The sequence below is a fragment of the Camellia sinensis genome, chromosome 6 (assembly GCF_055761805.1).
Source record: "Camellia sinensis isolate YWXY chromosome 6, ASM5576180v1, whole genome shotgun sequence".
Lineage (NCBI taxonomy): Eukaryota > Viridiplantae > Streptophyta > Magnoliopsida > Ericales > Theaceae > Camellia > Camellia sinensis.
Window position 1 is genome coordinate 103,278,601 of NC_138966.1, and position 23,879 is coordinate 103,302,479.

At 36.9% G+C, this 23,879-nt stretch overlaps 1 protein-coding gene and 1 pseudogene across 10 annotated transcripts; both read right to left on the reverse strand.

Annotated features, from left to right (window-relative positions):
* Positions 1–660: 660 nt before the first annotated feature.
* Positions 661–21,139, reverse strand: LOC114306531 (uncharacterized). 9 transcript variants are annotated; one of them, XM_082874359.1, is made up of 12 exons: positions 20,916–21,068; positions 20,419–20,581; positions 18,839–18,994; positions 15,777–15,977; positions 15,485–15,607; positions 14,978–15,015; positions 14,763–14,892; positions 7,943–12,409; positions 2,909–3,064; positions 2,711–2,812; positions 2,437–2,579; positions 661–1,284 (listed from the first exon to the last, which is right to left on the reverse strand). In XM_082874359.1, the coding sequence occupies exons 3-12, from the start codon at positions 18,914–18,916 to the stop codon at positions 1,032–1,034; spliced, it is 5,691 nt and encodes a 1,896-aa protein (XP_082730485.1). In that variant the 5' UTR covers positions 18,917–18,994; positions 20,419–20,581; positions 20,916–21,068; the 3' UTR covers positions 661–1,031. The 9 variants fall into 9 exon arrangements, with proteins under 9 accessions (XP_082730485.1, XP_082730481.1, XP_082730479.1 ...); XM_082874355.1 differs by having other exon boundaries at positions 2,909–3,067; XM_082874353.1 differs by having other exon boundaries at positions 2,909–3,067; positions 18,839–19,005; positions 20,916–21,054.
* On the reverse strand, positions 5,690–6,962 carry LOC114258886 (agamous-like MADS-box protein AGL8 homolog pseudogene; annotated as a pseudogene). Its single transcript, XR_014332727.1, has one exon. The product of XR_014332727.1 is annotated as an agamous-like MADS-box protein AGL8 homolog pseudogene (transcript).
* Positions 21,140–23,879: the final 2,740 nt, after the last annotated feature.

Consider the following 23,879-nt stretch of genomic DNA (forward strand, 5'->3'; position numbering starts at 1 on the left):
TGTATTTGTGGAGGGAAGAAAAAGATTGAATATGTCCAACTTTGATACTCCTATAAAAAATAAATGTAACTACATAGATGATTTTCATTGAAAGAAACACATACGCGACGAATGGTAGGTCTCACTCTCACATAGAGTGGACTCAATATGTGGAATCTATTCTGTTTCACATTTGTGCCCGTTTCTATAAAAATAGTCTATGTTCGACTTAGGTAGGGATTTGGTAAATGTTTCTCACGTGATTTTTTTTTTTAATTTTATAAACAAGTAGCTGATAAAAAGCTTATGTCTTCCCACAAAAAAACAACAAAAAAAGTGAGAAGCAAGAGCCTTCAATAAATACCCAAAAAAAAAAAAAAAAATTGGGAATTTTTTTTTTGTGTGTTGGTCAGCTCAACAAGCCATCACCAAATGTGCCAAAAAAATTGGCAAAATTTTACACCTGCATTAAATGAATTGGGTATGTGTCAAACCTTGAAGCAAGAGCCTTTATGCATTGAATACAACCTAATTTTTTTTAAGATAATCTTCAAATGCATTAATCCACAACTGAAAAAGGGAAGCACGCAAACAATGTAATTGAACCAATAAACACAGGTATAAAGCAAGAATCAGGAATGCAACAACTCAATTTCCAGTCATAAGGAAGCATAAGCGGCATTTGAAAGGGCTTTTCTTGCATGAACTTAAATACGATCAATAATGATAATAAAGAATATAATTTTCTATACAGAGAAATTACAACAGAAAGAGAAAAGGCCAAAAAACAAAAAAAAAAAAAACAAAAATAGAAAAAGGGATAAGGTCCGCATGTTACAGACATCTACACCCTATATTGTAAGAGCGAAAATCAAGCGAGCGCGTTCATTATTTACAAATAAACATAACAGCATCTTAACTTCTGATCTTTGAATTTGCAAAAGGTCAGTAGCCCATGAGATGCCGATGTCAAATATATAAGTTAAACATAGCATGGTAGATGCCATTAGCTTTGCAAGACTTGTTCAACTGTGGGGATACCATTGTTGTGCCTACCAGGCATTCAAATGAGTGAAATTCTTGGAAGTACGGGCATTCTTGAGCGTCATCGTGAGTTTCTGTCTCTCTCCTTCGACCTCAGCAAATTGGAGGCTCAGTTGAGAGTAACGGTCATGCATCTCTTTCAGTTCAGTCTCCACAGCAGCATACCTTCCCTTGAGTTCCAACATCTCTTCAATCAGCTCGTTGATGTCTCTAAAGCTTTGGAATATGGCTTGCTCATCACCATGTTGTTTTAGAAAAGAACTGGACAATCAAGGAAAGGCGTGTTAATATATCTTAGAAGAGCGGTCAAATTCTAAACTGAGCTACCATTTTTCATGTAAAACACTACAAGTAGTTTGATTGCTTCTGGTAGTGCAAGTCTGATCGGTGTTTAAGGTGTCCGTGTTTTCCTAAATAACATCAGAGCATCACTATTGAGTTTCTATGGAACTATTACAAAACTGCCATAGCTGGTAGCTTGAACTGTAAAAGAAAAATATTCACTAGCAAGCCTACAAGGTGTGAGGAAAGCACTAAAAAAAGATTTTTATGGATATTTTAGGCCAAGAAAACCCTACTAAAATTTGTTACTTATTTTAGGGCAAAAATTCATATGAAAATAGATTGAATCCCCCAGAGACAGATTTCAGGCATCAAACCATATGCTAGTAAACCGTGTTTATGCCTTGCTAAACTAATAGCATGCCAGATGACTGGTCATACAGTAGGTCACCTTTGCTGCTGTCTGGGACACCTAGATTAGGCAATCAAAAAATGGTAGCATAAAAGATGAGAAACCTTCAACTCTACAATAGGTAGAGGGCAGGGCTGCCCGTGGGACATGAGTATAGTTTACAAGGCGAAGCAAAGCTGACTGATGTTTAGACATAAAAACAAGTAGTGTCGCACAAGTTCAAGGCTATAAAAAGTAAATTCATTGTAACTAGAAGGCACAGGTGAAGGCAGTGGCAGAACACCAGATAACCCAAGACAAAGCAGAACACAAGGCCAAGACAAGAGTACAACACATGGTCTAATGTTTGGTGTATGATGTGACATAAAATATGCTTCAAGACAAGAAAAACACATCCTGTAGTAGGTGTGACCCTGAAGTGCAGAGGCATTTTTGTTGGAAGTGAACCTCAGGTTTAAGCTATAGAAACCTCAAAATGCAGGTTTTGGGCCTTGTGTTTGGAGCTCAGGCAAAATAAATATGTTTATTAACCATAGTTTGAGCTTTCCACAAGGGCAAAAATTATTGTATCCATCTACTCTGACAAAGAAGGAAAAAATTGTGCGAAAAAAACAGCTCATATAACATTTATTTCTGTTGAATTTGATTATAAAAGTAAAAAAATAAATAAATAAATTAAAAAAAAAAAGAGAAAAAGAAAAAGAAAAGGGATGACCTACCTCTGTAAAAGGATGCTTGACCTCTTCTTTGCCCGCAGCGTTTCAGCAAGCTCAACTTCCAAAGCAAGTACCCTTTCTAATGCATTCCCATTGCCCGGAAATTCATTAAACAAAGGGAAAATGCTTCTCAACTCTTCATTTGCCTTAAAAAGCCACAAATAAATAAATAAATAAATAACAAGAAAAAGAAGATGAATAAATAAATAAATAAATAAGTATCTTGAATGAGGGCACTGAGACATTGTAAGGTGCTCAAGGATGTAGCTCAATTTACTTTGTGTAACTGCATCAATTCTCTCTGAAAAATTTCCAAATGTGGGTCAAAATGATGATTATCCTGTTGAAGAAGGGAGTTCTCACTTTTCATTCTCTCCAACTGCAATCATAGGACAAGAGATATATTAGGTTGCCACCAACAGTGTCCTGAACAAGCAAACTTGTGACTTCCATTACAAAAAAAGAAAGGAAATACCTCTTTATGTAGGTTATCCATGCTAGACTTCAGACACTGGGTTTTAAAATGATCATTGACAACTGCTAGATGCTTTGAGTCATTGTGTGGAAAGGCCACTTGCTCTACAAATGCATGCTTTGAAATTCCATGTACACTTTCTGATGCAAGGACGTCCTGCTAAATGATTGCAAACATAAGTTTGCTTAGAAAGCACTGTTCAATGTGCATAATGAAAATCTCAAAAAACACATTCATAGTGAAAGAAAAGAAAAATGAAATATCTGCGTAATCTTACATAAATCATTATAAAAGAATAAATCCCCTGGGGACACTCTAGTGTCTCAAGTCACATTCTCCCAATAAAGAGGCTCGTGTGTGAGTCTCTTTAAATAAACTACCAAAAATAAATCATTATAAACCAATGAAGTAAAATAACAATTTTCTTCACAAGGAGTGGCTCTCAAAAGAAACCAACTAAAATAGGGAGCCAGTAGCCACACACAGAAACAGTACAGATGTTGCAAGATGGGTGTTACTCGTTTAACAGGCTTTTTGCATGATACAATTACTAGAATTTTTAGATATTTTGTTCCTTTTTTTTCCAAGAGATAAAAATATTCATTTCACTAGACTCAATAGCCCAAGCTAACGCTTTGACCAGCTCAGCGATGTCACAAAGTAAAGGAATTAGTTCATTGTGTTTGCACACACACTAGAATACATAATAATTGGGATGTAGAATAAGCCAACACATATAATTAATATAATAGAATACAAATTATGACTGTGAAGTCTTTGAGTTTCAAAGTGTTAAGAAAAACATATGGACAAGAAAAGAGATTTAGAATATATTATTATGATATAGCAGATCACTATACTACTATATGCTCAAATCAAATTTACCCTCAAAATTTTTCTTATTCTTAATTATGGCATAATATGTTTTCTATGTATTATTGATTGATGTATTGTTAATATATTACAAATGGTGAGTGGCTCATTATATAGGAGAGGGTGAGTGTAGTAGGTGAGGAGTAGGTGGTGGTAAATTGGTGGTAGGTGATGGTAAATTTTAACAGCCCCCCGCAAACTCAAGGAGGATAGAAACTAACCAACTTGAGTTTGGAGAGAGTAACAAAACAAGAAAATAAAAATAAAAAAGGATAGGAGACACTGTATGGTCGTGTCAGACCGTTGGTGAAGGCACTGGATGGTGGTGTCATAACGTTGTAGAGGACACTGGATGGTGGTGTCATAACGTTGTAGAGGACACTGGATGGTGGTGTCAGACCGAGGTAGAAGACAGTTTATGGGGTCATGTCGGACCGTTGTAGAAGACAGTTTATGGGGTCATGTCGGACCGTTGTAGCAGACAATGTTGTGACAGTTGTTGTGACAGTTTACGGAGTCTTGCTGGACCCTTGTAGAAACTAACCGGAATCAATGTCGGGACAGTTTACAAAGTCTTGTCGGACCCTTGTAGAAACTAACCGGAATCAATGTCGGGACAGTTTACAAAGTCTTGTTGGACCCATGAAGGAGCTAACCGGAATCAATGTCGGGACAGTTTACAGAGTCTTGTCGGACCCTTGTAGAAACTAACCGGAATCAATGTCGGGACAGTTTACAGAGTCTTGTCGGACCCCTAAAAAGTCGCACCCTCAAAAGGTGTACCCAATCTTTCAAAAGGCGTGCCATCAAAAGGCGTGCCCAATCCATAAAAAGGCGTGCCATCAAAAGGCGTGCCCAATCCATAAAAAGGCGTGCCATCAAAAGGCGTGCCCAATCCATAAAACGACGTGCCATCAAAAGGCGTGCCAAGTTGTCGGCGAGCGCCGAGCGGCTCATGATGCGCGTGTCTGCCTCTTCGTCAAGGTCTTTATAAATCGAAGAGGAGGCTGAGGCTGAGGCAGACAAAAAACTTCTGAAAATCCTCTGAAAAAAAACTCTTCCTTTGCTGAGAGAGAAACTCTGTAATACTCTGTAACCAACCCGTCTCTGAAACACTTAGTAACATGGCCTCTTCTTCCCGTCCAGCTACCCAGAACCTGGCCTCCTCTTCCCGTGGTCTGCTCACGCTCTTTCCAGAACTGAACGAGTCCACAAGAGAAATAACTGGTGCGGTGGCCAGTGAACCTCAACCAAACACCTCTGGTTTTGCTCCGTTGAACTTTCCGATGCGGTCGGTGGAGCAAAAAATGGCGGTGCAAACTGATATTGAGGCCAATCAGTATACTCTGAAGTCATGCGTGGAAACCATGACTGCGGTCACAAATTTGTCGCACCGGCTGCAGAGCAGGACAAATGAGGTGCAACAGTTAAACTCCCAGCTGGCTCTGCTCCAACGCATGTATAAGGATGCGCGAGCAGAGATAAGTGTGCTAAAGGCAGAAAACAAGGAGCCGAAGCGGAAGGCCACCGTGATGTTTCGATTTGGAGGTCCTCCATATGCTGCAGTAGAGGAGCAGGGGGGATTGAATGTGCTCGGTGGCATGGGAAACACGGAGGCAACACCGTCAAGGACTGCCCAGGACGGAGGCAAAAAGAAGAGATCGGCGGCAGAGTAGAGAAGAAAAATCCCACTGTGAGTGTGGTTGTTTTGTTTGGTTTGTGGTTTTTTTTTTTTTTTTTTTTTGGTTTGAAATAATAATGAAAAAGGTTTCGTGGCCCACGGTTTTGTGAAAACCTGCAATGGGTTGTTCGTTGTATTTTTTTTTTTTTTTTGTTTAATAATAATAATAATAATAATAATAATAATAATATATATGATAGATACAAAAGAAAAGAAAAGAAAAGAGAGAAAAGAAAAGAAATTGAAGTCAATGTATATCTATGTATATGTTTACATATTAAAAGACAGTGGGTGGAAAAAAAAAATGATAAATGATTGTAAGAGATAGTGGGTGTGTCGGGTGTGGTTTGTTTTTGTTGTGTTTAATAATAATAATAAGAATAAAAAATAGATAAAGAAAAGGGAGAATATTTGTGAGTGGAGGATGTTGGGGGCAATGGTGTAATGATCAAAAAGAAAAAATAAAACATAAAATAATGATTTGAAAAACTAGTGATGGTGTGTGAATCTGTGAGTGGGGTGCAAAAAGAGGAAGGAAAGGGTTGAAAAGTGGACAAAGAGGTGCATGTCCTTGAGTGGAGAGAGGAAGTGGGTTAAAAAAAAATGGTGGGTTTTGCGGAGAGAGAGAGATGTAAACCGAATCTGAGCTGGGTCTTGGTTTTGCTGCTCCAATTGTACATGTCGGGCAAGAGCCTTCCCCTCCTTTTCCTTAATCTTCTTTGCAAGCAATTTGTTTTCCTCCAGCAGTGCCTTATCCTTTGTCTGAAGCTCGGAGATGGAGTCATTCATTAGTTGATTCTTTCTTGATCTTATATGTTTAAGAGCAGAGTCAAGCTGGTGCTCCAAACTCTGAAGTTCTTTGACACTCAATGTATCAAGGTCTTCTCCCATAAAATGCCTTTGGGTTCTGTCTAGAACCTCTAGCCTGGCCTGGAGTTTCACGTGTTCCAGAGTCCAGCGTACCTGTGAATCAATATCGGCTGCAACAAGCTGCCTTTCTGCATATGAATATCTCTCATATCGTTCAAGGATTCTTTCCATACAGGAAGTGGTGGAGTACTCGAAGAGCTTGCCTTTGGCGGAGAAGATGATGAGACCGATATCGGCGTCGCAAAGGACAGAGATCTCGTGAGCGTTCTTCAGCAACCTAGAACGCCTTTTCGAGAAAGTCACTGGCCGATTGATCTTGTTCTCTATTCTCTTCAGCGCCACTTGACGTTGTCGGCGAGAGAAGTGAAGGAGAGGAGGCCGGTTCGGACAGGAAGGGTTGAAGAAGGTGGTGGTATTTTGGTGGGCTATCCGTGGCAATTGGAACTTCTGTGTTTGATGGAAGTAAGCTTGGGATTGAGCCATACTCTGTGGAGGTGTTGAAAATTCCAGCGGGCAGCAAAGGCATGGGTGCCGGCCGACTGCCCGCCGGAAAAAAAGGAATATAGGCCTAAATCTTATTGCTCTGATACCATGTAAGAAAACTGATGTATTATTGATTGATGTATTGTTAATATATTACAAATGGTGAGTGACTCATTATATAGGAGAGGGTGAGTGTAGTAGGTGAGGAGTAGGTGAGGAGTAGGTGGTGGTAAATTGGTGGTAGGTGATGGTAAATTTTAACACATTTTGTCTTAATTTATCATTGATGTTTAAACTTATTAATTTACAACTTTTATGTTCTCAAATATTTTATTCATAGTAAATAACTTTAAGCTTTATCCAATGTAACTAGGTATGAATCATAGCATAAGATATTTAATATATTCGTACACGAGTTACAAAACAAAAGACAAAGTAGTCTTTTCATCTTAACAATATTCTTTCTTTTTTAACAAGTTAATGAACCTTTCTAATAATTTTAATTTTAACAAGTCGAGTTACTTTTTCAAAAAATGTTGAAGAAAATTTGAGTATTCATGTATTATATGTATCGTGTATCGTGTATCATATCATAAGGTACATTTAACATAAGATACATATTGGATGTGCATATTGAATAATCATAAGTAGAGCAAACGCAAGGCTTAAGGCACTAAAGATGCCCTGCTGAATGAAGACAGATAAATGTAGAGCAAACACAGGGCTTAAGGACTCACATAGACCAATAAAGGGTGTCTTATCATAAGTATCTGTATTACCATAATCTATTGAACAAGAGATGGAGTATTCAAACAATATGGAAATAATGGGTACAATGGCTTTCAATCTTGCCATTTTCGTATTCTTTGGGACACCAACCGAATGGTGGGTCAACAACCAAGAACGTGTACAAACAATAGTTCACCAATCTGCTGTTGGTATGCTATCACAAGAACACGATCATGGTTTCCTAACTTGTCTTGATTTCAAAGAACCTCAAAACAAAACAATGCCCAGAGAGATCATAATCTCTGAGTCATGTTTATCTGCCTCCATGCACAAATTACAAGCATCAATGGACCAATAAAGGCACTCTACGCATTTATTATCTAGAGAAAAGCAGTTACCTGAACAGGTTGTGCATTCCTGGGTACAGTTGAATGTTCACCTTCAACTATTGGAACTGACCTTGCATCAACTTCTTCATAGTGCATTAAACTATCTCGGTCCACGCAAAAGGGGATTCCAATTGAACCATCCGCAGCACTGCCTGCAGTTACACTTTCAAGGCCTGGTGTACCTGCAACTGCATTTTCTTCATAAGCCTTTCCTAAAACTCGGTCACTAAATACATGCTGCCCAACTTCATCTGATCCATCACTTTCTTCCTTTTGACCATCCATGGGAGGTACAGAGCTCACCAGTTGTCCTTTCATCAGGGAAAGTTCATTTGAAATTCTAGAATTCTCCTCACTGCACTCATGCAAAGAAGCTTCAAGCCTTTGTTTTTCTTCCCTGCAGCATTCAAGGCTTAATAGTGCACATTCCAATTCAGCCTTTGTATGGTCAAAAGTATTGATCTTTTCATATTTCTCAGAAACTAAGGACTGCAATTCAGCCTCCAATTCCAAGATCTTCAGTGATAGCTCTTCATTTCTCTTCAAGTGAGAAGCTTCAGATTTCTTCCTATTCTCAATTTCATCAATGGAATCTTGTAATTTCCAGAGGATTTCCTCTCCATGCTTCTTGGAAATAGAAAGCTGTTGCCTCAATTCTTGCATCCTGGTTTCATACTGTTCCTTGATGAAGGCAATTCTCAATGACTCTTGCATAGCAACTGATGGTCCTTCAGGTTCTTTTTTTCCACGAGCCTGGCAACATTCAGCATCAGCCTTGTCTTTAAGCTCCTTTAAATGGATGCTCAAGTTCTTAAACTCTTCTGTCTTCAAAATCTGTTCAGACAGCCTTTGGGCAAGCTCATTACACTGTTTCTGCAGCATCATCAGTTCATCATTGCATTCTTCCTGTGAGGTTATATGAGCATGCAGCTCATTCAATTTGGATTTGAGAACTATGACAGTGACTTCCAATTCTTCCTTGTACGACATCAATTTATCAATCTCCACTTCACAATGCTCCAACACATGCTTCAGCTGTTCTACCTCCAGAGCATGCCCATTTTTTTCCTTAGAAAAATTAACCTCCGATGTTGCCACCCTCTTCTTGTATTCCTCCAATTGAACAGCTATAACACCATTTAAATCTACAAGAAGTCCATTTTGAGCAATAGAGGCTTCTAATTCGGATCTCAGGGACTCAACAGTTGTCACCAAGTTTGCTTTTTCTTCAATGCAATGCGAAATCTCCCCAAGGTGCCTCTCTGATGACTGAAGTTGCAAGGCAAGCTCCTCAATTCGGTTTTCATACTGAGATTTAATGAAGATTACTTCAACATCTGCAGCTATTATGTATTTATGCATTTCTGACAACTGAATTTCCTGATCAATAAAACAAGATTTTTCATGAAACTTTTCTAGAAATTCCTCACGCTGCAGCAAAATATGGCAGACCCTAGACTTCTCTAGTTCTAGATCTGATGCAAGTTGTCTGAAATGGACCAATTCAGTTTCCTGCTGGGAAAAACAGAGCAACTGGTCATGCTTCTCATTCAATTGGGAAGTAAGATTCACGATAGTACCCTCTAGTTTAACTCTAAAGCTTTTTTCAATGTGCAACTCATCATGCATAAATCTCAAACTTTCTCTCAAACCATCAAGCTCAGAAGCCAGCTTGACAGATTCCTCAGTTTTATCCTGTAAAGACATCATCAGATCTTGCTTTTCATGTGTTAACTCAGTAATGGTCAACTTACTCCTTCCAAGTTCCTCAGTTACAGTGTCCAAGCCCAAAATCTCTTTAGCAAGGTCCATATTCTTAGCAGTAAGCTGATGCAACTCGGCTTCCATAAGAGCCAGATCAGCAAAAAGCTCTTTGCTTTGGTGTGCATATTTTTCTTCAGCTTCAGAGCTTATGTGGAGTTTATTAGAAAGAGCCTCAAGGTCCAACTGAAGCTTTTCCACAAGGGCATTAGACGCTTCTAGTTTAGTCACCATATTCGGTATGTCATGCTTGAACTTCTGCTTCATTACCAGAATATCTGATTTGGCAGTACTTAAGGACACTTTAGCAATATCTATTTCATCCTCTAGATTTTTCTTCTCTTCCAAAAGTTGAAGAATCTTTTCACATGCACTACGCTGGATCTCTTCCAATTGCAAGATGATACCCATGAAGTCCCTCAACCCCAAATCATGACACACAGAATTCATTGAGGAAAACAATCCATTGAGTTGCTTGTCATAAGATGCCAACAGACTCCCCAACTTATCTTCCAGAAAGTTGACAATTCTCTGCAGATTTTCCTTTGAATGAGCCAGCTCACCATATTCAACTTTAACAGTTTTCAATTCTTCTTTCAAAGAGGATATCTTATTTTGAAGATTCCCATTTTCCAGAGTATCCTGTTTTAATAAATTTGCCAGCTCTGTCTTCTCAGCAAAGCAAGCTTCATATTTGCTTTCACATTCCCTCATCAGTGATGCCCATTCTGTAATCTTCTCAGCAAGGAGACAATTTTCATTGTAAAGGCTTTCTAACTTTGCCTCTAAAATTTGATTCTTCAGAGCCATATCACTGCACTTGACAATACAACTAGCTTTGCACTCGTTCAGGGTCTGAACATCCTCCATGGCCTTTTGCAGCTTCAGTGTCAACAACTTCTTGGACTCAGCTGAAAACTCTAACTGCTGCGAGAGTTCATCTATTGTCTCTTTCGCAAGGACAATGTCAGCACTTGCTTCAAGCAAAGTTTCTTGTAGAATCTTTGAGAAAACATCCGACTGCAGGTTTACCAAATGCATCTCAGAGAGTTCTTCTTCAACCTTCTGGTAAAGCCCTTCCTGCAAGAGGAGAGATTTTTTCATGTCCTCTAAAAGAATATCTCCACCCAAGAGTTGTTTATTTATCCCTTCATTTTGATTATGATACTGCACGGGTTTAGCAGCCTCAGATTCTTCTGGGATCGGCACTGAATCTGTGTCTCCTTGGAAGAATATTTGTGAAGTTTCTGAAAAAGTTCGTTTAATAAGGTTCTCGTTAGTCTCAAACATAGATGAAACCTGGAAAGAAAGCAGATCAAGGTCCTTTTGTAATTGACCCACTGCAATGGAATAATTCAAGCGAGCCCTCCTTAGTGCTGCTTCTGAAGTAATAGCCCTCCTTTCAAGCTCCTTGCTAATGGAATCCAAATCACGTCTCTCTTCGGTCAATTTTAAGATCTGCTCATTCATATTTTGGCACATTGATTCCATCTCAGTTCTGGTGGTTGCAATGGTGTACAGGCAGGTAGAGTGCTCATTTCTGAGATTATGCAACTCTCCTAGCATATGCTTTTGATTTTCCTCAAGCTCCTGAATAAGAGCCTCATAGTAGCACTCCATCTGGTTCATTTTTCTAACAAGGCCTTCTCGTTCAGTTTTTGCTTCATCCAACTCCCTTAAAAGTTCAAAGATTTTGCCATCCATTGCATCGGTAGCACCAATAGAATCCGGTTCTTGAGACACTAGCCCAGGTATGCTTAAACAATGAAGCATGTCTGGTAGCTGATACAAGTCCACATCAAACCCATTACCCGTTACAAATTGTTCACTTTGACATGAACTCATTTCTCTGATCTCCTCTACATTTGTGCTTTCTGATGGTAACTTCAGAAGAGAAATTGCTTCCCCATTTCCTTGCTTAAGTTGTTGCAAAACAATGAGCAATGCCTCCAAGTCTGCTGGAAGAAACCTTAAGTCTCTGTCATGGAAGCTGAGGTATAACTTGTTTTGAAGCTCTCTTATCTTATCCTCCACTAACAAAATCCCCTTCAGCCATCTGAGCTGTACGCCTTCAAATAAATAATCCTGGTTGGTGTTACTAGTTTCCCTGTTCACAAACTCAGGGTTCGATTTTAGATTTTTAAGCCGTTCAAGATCATCTTTTAACTTTGAACATTCTGACTTTATGACAGACACCTCATTTGCCAGTTGTTCTCCTGAAGAAACCTCAGCAGAAAGTTGTTGAGCAAACCTTTGTGTTTCAATGCCTATTTCATCAGCATGACTTTGTAAAGAGCTTACCTCCAACTTAAGCTCAACAATAGAAGACTCAGCCACTTCCAAACTAGCTCTAAGTCTACTATTCTCCTCATAAGCAATTGATAAGTCATTATCCATGGAATAGTCTGAACTCCATCCTTGAACCCAATCACTGCTTCGCTGCAACAAAATTCGGTGATCAGATGTATCCCCTTTCTCTATCTGAGGGCTTTGACAGTTGGAAAGTCCATTTAGATCACCAGACACTGTACTTTTCAGGCTATCATTCTCGTGTGTGCTAGAGGTATCGTGCTTTTCCGCATATAAACTTTCTGAAGTATGCGACGATCCATCAAATCCAGCAGCTGAGTCTGCAGAATCTTCTGGTAAGCCTGCCTCTTCTTCGAGTGTCGGAAGCTCTTTAGATTCTGGCCTGAATCTAACTCTTGCATTGACCTATTTCCAGATAAAACAAAAAAAAAACACAAAAAAAAAAAATACAAAAAAAGAAAAAGAAGTTAGATCATGATGAAAACAACCAGACAAAACATTTACTGAGCACATAAAACAGACTAAAGAAATTAATTGCATATACTGAGATTTTTAATTTCTTTTTTACATTAACATAGTTTAACTTTTGGCAATACAATAACTCCAACTCAAGACATGAATTATAAAAAATGGTAATACATTATACAACTGAAAAAAGAAAAGGCAATAGCATGTTTGCTTCTCCAGAGACTACAAGGCACTAGGTCAATTCTTTAGGTATCAGATCAAATCCGCCAAATTGAGTGTGATTCAGCCATACCTATAGGTCAGTTTCAAGGATGCAAGACTCCAGGGTATTACGGATTTTGAGCAATTTTACACATAGCGATGTGGATGGCATGCACATTGTCTGTGCAAGCCAAAATGCAAATCGTGTAATCTGTGCACGTGGACATACAACAGGTGATTGATCATTCTAATAAGGCAGGGACGTTATCTCTTTTGAAACGACCAATCATACTAGGAACCTTGCCAACTATGTGGGTAATTGGGAAGTTGTTATTTTAGTAGGCTATTTTAATTTTTGGCTATTTTAGGAGGTTAAAATTTTTGTGTTTGGAAAGATAGTTGGATTTTTTTGTAGTTGGATGTGATGTTTGTGAGAGAAAAAGTGAAATGATTATGGGTTTGCTGTGACATTTTGTTTTATTGGCTATTTTAGCCTATTTTATCTTTTAGTGCTATTTTAGCCAAAAAAACTCTTCCCAAACACCCCCTATATTAGGTTCTCAAAGGAATTCAGAGACAAACTTTCTTCAAGAACATTATCTGTCTCCCAAAATAGAAGGATCTGTACCAGAACGTTTAGGAAGGGCACACAACCCATATGCATCAAGTCTGCTATTAAAAATCTTAATGCACCTTCTTCTATAAGATAAGAGTTTCATTGCCCCGACGAAGGAACCACTCTGCCACTACCAATAAAAGAACCACACATGCAGCGGGGGAGGGGGCACCAGAAAGAGTATGTTGGGGTAGTGTGGAGCCTGATAAATACTGATCACTGACCACTCAATCGTGGATCCAACAAAGTACTGATTACCGAATTTTGGAGTAAGGGTATTTTGGTATTTCTACACTTATGTCCTGTTGCCCTAATTTCTATTATCTATAGTTGATTGGGAGACAGCTATCTTGTATTTAGTAATTCTCTTATCATAGTGAAAACCACGACAGGAGTGAATGTAGCCCTAGTTTTGGGGTGAACCACGTAAATCCTTGTTCTTTGTGTGTGTGTGTGTGTGATTTATCGCTTTCTTGTGTTGTTCGTATATGTGTTTCATGTCTCACTGATCCTGGTTAGGAGTGTCAATTCCTAAGAGAGTATTACTCAACATTAGACATTCAGAAGTCAAGAAAAAATATTTCTACTGCACCAAAATATCACAGCTCTCATTCAGAACAAGGACAATATAAGTTGATCAGCATTCTGGAAAGCAAACCAACAATCCTTATCTTTGTCATATGTACAGTCAGATAATTGCAAACTTGTGCAACTTTGAAGTATCGCTTTTCAATGGACGGCTCCATACAGCATTATGTGTCGGACACAAGTCCAAATGTGTCCTATTATTCTTTTCAATTCTTATAGATCAAAACATGTTTCAGACACTTAGGAGACACAAGAGTCCATCACTAAAACACACATGAAAAACACTTTCAGTTTGAACAAAATAACTTACAATCTAATGACAAAAGAAAAACAATGTAGATTTATATTTTATACCTATTAATCCCTCCTCCTTTAAACTTTAGAAATTAAATAATTTTTTTTTTTTAAATATCTTTGAATGAAGTATTCATATATATGATGTAATATATATATATATATATATAACTATATTTTTGTGCATCCCCTACATATTGTGTTTTGTATTTTTTAAAAACTGCAAATCAACATCTGTGCCGTGTTGCATGTCCAAGTCTGTTTGTGCTTATTAGAAATCAAGAATAGAATTTCATTTTGATTTTGAAGTAAATTTTTCACGTTGCTTCATGTGTCCTACTTTTGCTTTCAATAATCAAAATGGTAAAATCCTCAACATTAATTCCTCGTCATTATCCAATCCTGCTTTTTCTTCATTAGGTTTTGTTAAGGGAAACATACCAAACAAAACAAGCTCACATTGATTCATAATCCAAAAAAATTGGAACTTCAAGTTTATTAAAGACCAATATCAAATGCAAAGCACGAGAATATGCTGTATGGTAATAACAAGGAACATTGTACATATACAGAAAAAACAAATGATCCAACCTTGTCCATCTGATCATTGGCAATCTCTTCAGAAGATGATGCTTTCCCAGAACCAAAGTCATCATGCCTCTTCAGATCGGTGCCTGTCTGCAAACCCCTCTCTCTGAGTTCCCTTTGCTGCTCAAATTCTCTGGACGCATATAAGACCTTAAGGATCAATAGATTACAATACTAAAAGTATGTACTTTTAAGTGTTATAAGTAATGATGCAATACCTGAATCCAGTTTTAGAAGTTAGTAGCTGGACTGTGACCTGGCAACAAGTAGCATAGTCAACTACAACAATCTATGGAATAGTGCTAACGAATTCTCAAGTAAGAACCAAAATGCTTGCACCTAGCACAAAATTATGAAATGGCGGCAAAAGGCAAAGTCAAATAAGCAAATAAGTTTTTTTGATAAGACAAATATGTTGTGGGTGAGCCTTGGAATCACCCCCAGATCTCAGGATACAGAGATCCATAAAACTGCCTAGAGAGCAACATGAATACTTAATCATTTCACAAAAAAAGTTCTAGTGATCTCCGAATGGGTTTATTTCTTTGTAAAACATGGCCATTGGGTATATGCCCATGCGGACAAGTATCATACATTTCAAAATATCCATGTAAAACATATGGTATGACTAATCATGCATGAACTAATACATTCAACTTGGCCACTGGTTACAATTGAAAAAGGTAGCTGTTTAAAAGCTTAAAGGACAGATAGAAGTGTCTCACATGTAATATAGTTCCAGAGTTACATCCATGTAGAGACAGTGAAATGACAGAAGGCTTCAGTGCGTCAGCATAATCAGCAAGGTTGATGCTAGCTTCACCGAGGATGCTAGACCGTGAAGAACCCTGATACCAATTCAATTCAAGATATCATAAAGTTAATTACTATTGGATAATGTGTGTAATAAGTGCAGAAACAAGAGGCATCAGTGTATCAAGTACAGATAACTAGCAGTACAGAAAAATATGTTTATAAACATAAGAATCAAAATGAAGAATTAGTGAAGAAAACTACCATGGCCACAACAAATTTGTATAGCTTTTCATCATATTGTTTGCTTTTGGAGTCTTGGAGAAGTCTTGTCGTTTCATAGATAGGATCTCCCCATTTGCATGTCCCGTTTCTCACATTTGTTTTGGTCGTCTTTGCTGTTGCCTTTCCAGAATCAGCAGGAATGAAAGATATGAATAACTTATCCCATCCAGCTTGTGGAACCTGAAAATATTGAAGGGGGGAAAAGGACATATTTAGTCATTGCACAGTTCCGACAACAATATGCATTTGTTGAACATCACAATATGATTTTTCTAATCAAAATGAAAACAAACTTTCTATCCCAATTTCACAGAACATATGCAGTTTTCAAACTGCTGCAACAAGCTAAGGACGACAACCAATCCAGATAACTAAAGAAAGTAAGCAAATTTAACATTATAGTCAATGGAACATTTTGTATGGTTGGGTCATATGCTAATTATCATATTACTACCTTGATTTGAATTAGATTTTGCTTTTTGTTTCAACAAATCTATATCTTGAATTTGTTTCTCAGATCAGAAATAAGCTTTAAAAAAACAAGGAGCATACAGGAAGGATTTGAATGTCAATTTCAAACAAGGATTGAAGAGGTAGATCAAGCACTTCCAAGATCCTCAAAAAGCAAGAGCCAGCTGGCAGGTGCCCTGGCCAACTGGTGGCTCCATCATGGCAGTATGGTACTAGTAGTTCTATTATTTAACTACTAAAATCCTCATGAGCACAATTCATAATATTCAACACAAGTTCACATGCCTTCTGAGTACTCAACAATAGCTTTGATGGAAAATTAAGTCAACCGGCTGAGAAAGGTACTTAAGGGTATTCTCATTGTAGGATGTACAAAGGAAACCATATAAAGAAGCAGGTATAATATATTTCAGTACGACATTTTCCTTTCCCTCGTTTGTAGACATGCAGCTGGCAGGTTTTCTTTCCGATGCACAAACTTTAAATTTAAGGCCAATCTCTATTTATCTTTAAGCCATCTTGAAAAGTTTGGCATTGTGTCATTTTTGGTCCTCGCTCAAATTTCCTTCATATTCGAGAACTGGTTTTAATTCAAAGACAAGTGAGAAAGCCATATTGTAGTAGAATGAAGGGTTCATTACACTTTACCTCACTAACAAGCAAACATACCCCCTTCAGGTTTTAAGAATCTGCATATAAGCCCTTTATGATCTGGGTAAAGTGTAAAGTCCAACTCTGTTAAACTTTTTGGTGAAAAGTCAATTCTCTTCTTCATGACACTATACCACCACAGCCTCCTCTCTTCCCCACTTCCTCCATTTTCTTCTTTCGTCTTCTTCTTCTTTCTTTTTCTTCTTTCATTTTTTTCTCTCCTCCACGCTACACCAACAGCATAGCCGCCACCGCTGCCCATGCCCACATCACTAGCCACAACCCTCTCTTTCTTCCTTGTTCTCCTTCTCTTCTTCTCCTCATTCTCGTTTCTCCTTCCCTCTCCCTCACTCATAGTGGCCACTGCCATCACTGCATGCATAGTGGTGCCCACAGTGGCTAGTGAGTAATTGTAGTGTTCAGGGAGTGGTTGCTGGGTTTTGTTTTGGAGGTGGCTTGTGTGGCCAGTAATGGTCACAGTAGGTGTGTGTTCTGCGGTGTGAGGTGGTGGCCTTGGGTTGTTGGAGGAAACGAGAAGAAGAAGGGAAGGGAAGGGAGAGTGGATCGGCTGCGAAGGGAAGAAGAAGGCAGAAGGAAGAAGGATAAGGAAGGAAGGAACAAAAAAAAAAAGGAGGACAAAAGCGTCAATGTGTAGCTGTAGATACACATGTGCTCAATTCAATGCGTGTTACATGCACACTGTTAACTTTGACAAAATTCTTTACTTTGCACTTCACTCCATACCACATGAGGCTATATGCATATTTCAAGACTACAAGGGGCTAATGTGCTTTCAAGCTAAACCAGACCAGATGGAGTAAAATGAAATTAACCTTAGAGTGAAGAATGGACTATAATGGCTAAAAAAGATACCTTGAGTTTCATATCCTATGAGACGATGACAATCACGAAATAACAAGATGCAAATTAAAGGTATGCAACTCAAAAGCTCTAATCTTATTTACATTTTGCTATTTATATCAGCCATGAAATCGCTGCTGGGTAATACAACTACTTATTTTGCATTCAGAAAGACCTTTTCGTGCCCGACTTATTTAACTTTTCTTATATTCCTTGGTTTTTATAATATTTTCCAGAACTTGTAATGTATTTCTACCATAATTAGTTGTTATAATATTTTCCAAAACTTTTAATATATTTTCTTGTACCATGACATTATCTCCATTCAAAGACCAACACACCAATTGTTGCCACCTGAACACCTGACATCCGTACCATTTACCTGGCCACCTGGTTGTTAATTACTGGTGACCACCATAGTCAGCCATTGAATACTGAGTTATGCACCATGGACTAAGGTAACAGGTCCAGTGCATATGTGCATCATTATCCCCTCTAAATCGTGCCTAGTCTGATACCTTCACTTCACACATACACTCTAGGAAAAACAAAGTTCAGAGCTCAGATACTTAATATGAGTTATTATGAACAAAACCCGTCCTGATAATTCCTGCTCTACTTATCGTCAAAACTTTCATGAATTTTCCTACTACATATTTTCCATTTCCAAATAGAAGCTACATATTTAGGCACCTTTGGAGGTACAGGATGCTAATTTACATTATATATGTAGGATTTTAGTTGTTAAAAAAAAAAATTCAAGTTATAAAATAATACAATTGAACTCTACTACAGTCATGCAGATTCTCATAGGGTCCCTAATATGAAACCTGGAAAGGAGGTTTCTGACTGTAGAAGATCTGCAAATTGGATAAGAAACATACATATGAGTGTCTACTTTATGTGTGGACTTTTATAGTTACCAACACAGTAGGTTTAATCAACAAGGAAATCAATAGGAGCCAAGAAGAAACCCACAAACAAAGGAAGAAGGCATACTCATCAGGATGGCACAAACCAGAAGTAAAAAAAATTAAAATGATCAAGAGCAAACATACATGTGTAGCATGAAATTGTAGCCGAAAGACCACTTTTACTTTTGTCTTCTCAATCTTCCACTTTGCAATCCTCGACATTGCTGGGCATTCAATCTACCATCAGCTTCAAAACCCTCAGGTTTCTGCCCCAACTCATTCAAAATGCATTCAAAAACCCTGTATCATTTCTACAATAAAAAAATAATTATATTAATAAGTTGACAACACACATAAGAAATGCAAAGGCTAGGGAAACAAAAGCATTGGTTCTACGATCATCATTGCTCAGAAATACCTCATAAAATTCTCTCATGAACATAAATAATGAATGGTCCCTGATATTTACAGGCCACAGCTTATATAAGAAGTTATAAGTGATCCATAGTCCCACAAACCATTTTAGACCACAATAGGATACTTCTAAACCAGCAACAATTACAGCATAACATCATCTTTAGACCCCCCCAAAAAAAATGTGAAGTCAAAAGAAAGATACTAGATGTTTCAGAAAAGAATACAACTTATATTTGTAGAACTATATGTGATGACTGACCATGATAAGAGGGCAGAGAACAATTGATTTTCAGAGCAATTCATGAGTAGGAAATTTCACAAATTTATACGTATAGAAAATTAGCAAGAATGCATACACAAATATTTTGTATTTCTTTAGCAGGAAAATTCATGATTATCTTATATGAGTTAGTATTCTTGATATTTTGGCTGAGAAATTCAAGTGAAAAACAAGCATACCAATATGAATCATGTCAAAATCATAAATCCTTAAGAACTTTGAGGTAAAAAGTTAATGGTAAGGCCTAGGAGAGAGGGCATATCAACACAGGCAAAATTCTACAAATCCACCTAGATGCATATTGCAGGCAAACTCAAATAAATTCAAAGCACAATATACTAAAGCAACTTTTGGGTGGAAAGAGCAGGAGGAAACTGTAAATTTATCCAAATGATTAAATAAGTTCTGCCCACAAGTAGTAAGCGGTAAGTCAAGTGTTTTTTGACTTCCCTAAACTTGAGGCATATAGATTTCTCATTTATTCACATTAATGTTAGGATTGAGTGTTTCAAATGAACACACTTGTTCTCAAGTACCCTGCTTACTTTCAGAATTAAGTAGCAAGGAACAGAGGAAGTAAATTCAATTATGGACACAAGAGGAAAGGGAAAAAAAAGAAAAAAGAAATAACTCAGTAAAATAACCACAACCAAGTCTTTAATGTTCTCACCGTATTGAAGGAACCCTAAACCTAAGTAAACTTCAAAATGGATTTAAACATTCTTAAAGGGGTTGGCAACTTAATCACATTATGCAGACAGAATTTCCTTGAAACCAAATTTAGAAAAATAACAATGAGAACTAATCAGAGGAACATACTGGTTCAGGTGTAAGAGACAGTGCCACATTTTCAAATTAAAATATCAAAATCACAACAAAGAAATGCTAAAACTAGCATCTGACAGAATAGCACTCAGATCTTTGGAATTACAGCAGCTAAAACCTGGCTTAAACTAACATTTTACAAAGACCCGCCTTGCTGAACATAATTATACACACAAATTAAGCCTTAAAACCGATCAAATACCTATAATCAACTTCCCAAAAACTGGCTCGTACAACCCACTCGTACAACACCACCAAACAAAGCCAATTCCAAACCAAAGCACCAGGCAAAAAGTCTTCACCAAATCTCTCCAACCCAAACCCAAAACAGAGAACTTCAAAATGAGCAAAAGAGTCTTCACAGTCTGATTCAAAAACCCAAAAAGTATAAATCCGAAACCAAAATGTCTAACCAAATTTAGACAAAATGTACCCCCAAAAAGCATAAAACTGAAAACCCATGAACAAAAAGATACTGTTTTTCTTTTTCTGTATCCACAAAACGTCAAAAACACCCCCCCAAACAAACAATTACAAAGCTTCCATTGCAGAAAAACCCTTGTACGTCACAAACCCATCACAGAAATCAGTAAAACCTTCACATTCCCAAACTCCAAACATCACATTCAAACCCTATATTATACATATATGTGTGTGTGTGTGTGTGTGTATAAAAGGAGGTACAGAGTTGTCTGGTACCTAATTTTGGATCTGAGTGAGCTTAAAGTTGAAGGGAAAATGGGGGGTATATGTGGGGGAAGCGTAAGAATGCAGTGAAATTAGGGTTTTGTTTTGGGGCATTAAAATGGTTGAGATCACAGTTGAAATATCAATTTTGGAGTGACAAAAAAATGGGGAGAGAGAGAGATAGGAGTATTGCGGGTAGAGATTAGATTAAGACATTAAACTAAAAGAGACATCCCGCCAAATCATGTGATTACTCCATTATTTAAAGCGCTGTCCTTTGTTGGGAAATTGTGAGATTACTAAAATGCCCCTTGGTGTTTGATTGATTGAGCCTTCATAGATTACTGAAATGCATCTCAATCTTGGGTTAAAATAATTACAAAATAATAAAATAAGTTAAAAAATTAATAAATTAAAGTGTTACATTCAAATCATAATTATTTTATTTTTTTCTCACGGGCGAATTACACTAACAGTTCCTATAGTTTGGAGTTTGTATCACTTTAATCCCTGATTTTTCAAGTGTAACATATTTTATCTTTAATTTTGAATCTTGTTTTAAATAAGGACAATTAAAAATCTATTACTCAATTTCAAAGGCAAAGTGATCAATTTGATAAAATATAAACTAGTTTGACAAAAATACATATAAAAAAATTATTTTTTAATTTTTTAAAATTATTTATACTCACAAAAAATAAAATTATATTATATTGATAAATCTTTTACATATTTATTTATTTATTTTTAACAAACTAATTTTTAATATATGATTGGATGATGATCATGTAATTGATGGTTATTTTTATTTTCATTAAATTAGTTTCTATTTTTTTAAAAGTCAAATATGCCGACAACTTTATCATTATTAAGGCCAAGTTTGGCAACCCAAAAATAATCCATCTTTTTATCTTTTTATCTTTTTTCATCGCATCACATCTCTACTTTTCTGCACATCTTTTCGTAAAAAGACAAAAAGTGCACTTATTTAGGTCATCCTAAACAACCCCTAAATCTATTCATTAAATCAAAAAATCAAAAACTAAATGCATTTCATATGTTCAACATATCGATTACATATTAAAAGCCTAATAACTATTCGTTACATGATAATCATCCAAAAATATCTGTTAACAACAAATACAATCATATATTACATGATAATCATCACACAAAAAAAAAAACAGCCATTACATGATTATCATTCAAATACATAATAAAAGTTAATTTGATAAAAATAAATAAATATATATATAAAAGATTTATCAATTTTACATAATTATCTTTGGTGGGTAGAAATAATTTTTAAAAATTCAAAAATATTTTTAACATTTAATTTTGTCAAATTAGTTTATATTTTATGAAATTGACGACTTTGCCTTTAAAATTGAGCAATGATATCTTCAATTGTCCTTATTTGGAATAAAATTCAAAATTCAGGGTTAAATGTGTCACAATTAAAAAGTCATGGACTAAAATGGGGAGGTTTTATTTACACACCACTTTCTCTCTCAAGGCAAACCACTTCTAATAAAGACACACCAAAAATAATTTACAAAAATAAATATTTTTCTCATCACACACCACAAATTTATATATTTACCCCTACTCACACACCAACCCACAACAATATACCCACAAAGTTCCATCTTTGCCCCCATACAGCCACACACCCCACACCCACGATATTCATCTCCCCCTCCATTCTCTATTCACACCGGTAAACACCATTACTGAAAACACTCATCAAGACGTCGTCGGTGGTGTTGTTCAACACGGTTAGAACTTCACATTGGAGATTTATTAGGTGAGTTATTATTTATTTTAGGGTTTTATGCACTTATCTCCATTGGCATGAAGTTTGTATTTGAGTTAATCGTATTTGAGTGAATCATTCGACACTAGTTGTTCGGAGCCTAAATTCGTTCGGCAGTTGATATTCGGACAACACAATTTTGTACGGGTGTTGACTGTTGAACATGTTCGGTTGTAGATTGCCGAACATGTACATTATGTTCGGACAAATGCTGTCGAACATTTTTTTTTTTTTTCCCTGCTTGATTTGTCATGTCTATAAACATTGTGTATAAGTGTTGGTTAGAAGTTAGGTGAAGATGCGTGGCCCCTAATAGGCACTGATAAAAACATCATATACAAGTTGGCTTTGCTGCATCAGTTTTGACATAATTACGTACAAGTGTCTGTTGTATCAGTTGCTTAATTTGTGTTATGTTTTTTCAATTTATGTTAGATTGGGGATTTTAAGATCTGGGTGTCAAGTTTATGAGTTTGATATGACATTGTTTTGGGTCTTAGTTTTTAGTGTGAACTTAATTGTTATGGTCAAGGAAACTTTTGCTTAATTAGCGTCTTTGTGTAGTTTATGTCTCCAAGTATACATTTTTTTCTTTGATGTGGAGTGGTACTTACAAGATCTGATATTTAGTGCCTTTTGAATTAGTTAGTGAAGCTTGGTGTGATGTGTTGATTGAGTAGCAGAGGAATGCTTTTAGTTTATGTCAACAACGAGTGAATCGAAGAACTCAAAAGATTTTTATTTTTATCCTCTTGTGGTACAAATATCACGTGAATCACGTCAAATTCTGCTTGAATAACTCAATGTGTACGAGTATGACTGTTTCGATGATTGTCTTTTTGTATTTGGGTGTGAGTGACTGGCTAGTGTTCGTAGCCATTTTCTTGTACACTGTTGAAGAATAAACTTTTATTTACTTATTTTTTATTATTTGAGACTAATGTTTTCCCTACATGTTAGTGGGCTGTTAATTTTGCAAGTAGTGAATGAGTGTTATAAATCCAACTTGACTCACAGCTTGGCTCTCTGTTGCCTCAATTCCAGACTCACTCAAATGGTCAATTTCTAAAGCCAAAAAATTGTCAATTTCTGCTCTTTGGCTCTCCCTCAACTCCCACTCCGTAGTTTGGCTCTCCCTCAATTCAATCCCACTGAAATGC

Bases quoted from the DNA above. Each gene is read 5' to 3' on its own strand.
- LOC114306531 (XM_082874354.1), bottom strand. From the start codon at position 18,916: ATGTCGAGGATTGCAAAGTGGAAGATTGAGAAGACAAAAGTAAAAGTG. The intron at 15,016-15,484 runs GTGAGACACTTC...ACTTGTTGCCAG, and splicing joins ACTCTGGAACTATATTACAT to GTCACAGTCCAGCTACTAAC. The intron at 14,893-14,977 runs GTATTGCATCAT...ATATGCGTCCAG, and splicing joins ACTTCTAAAACTGGATTCAG to AGAATTTGAGCAGCAAAGGG.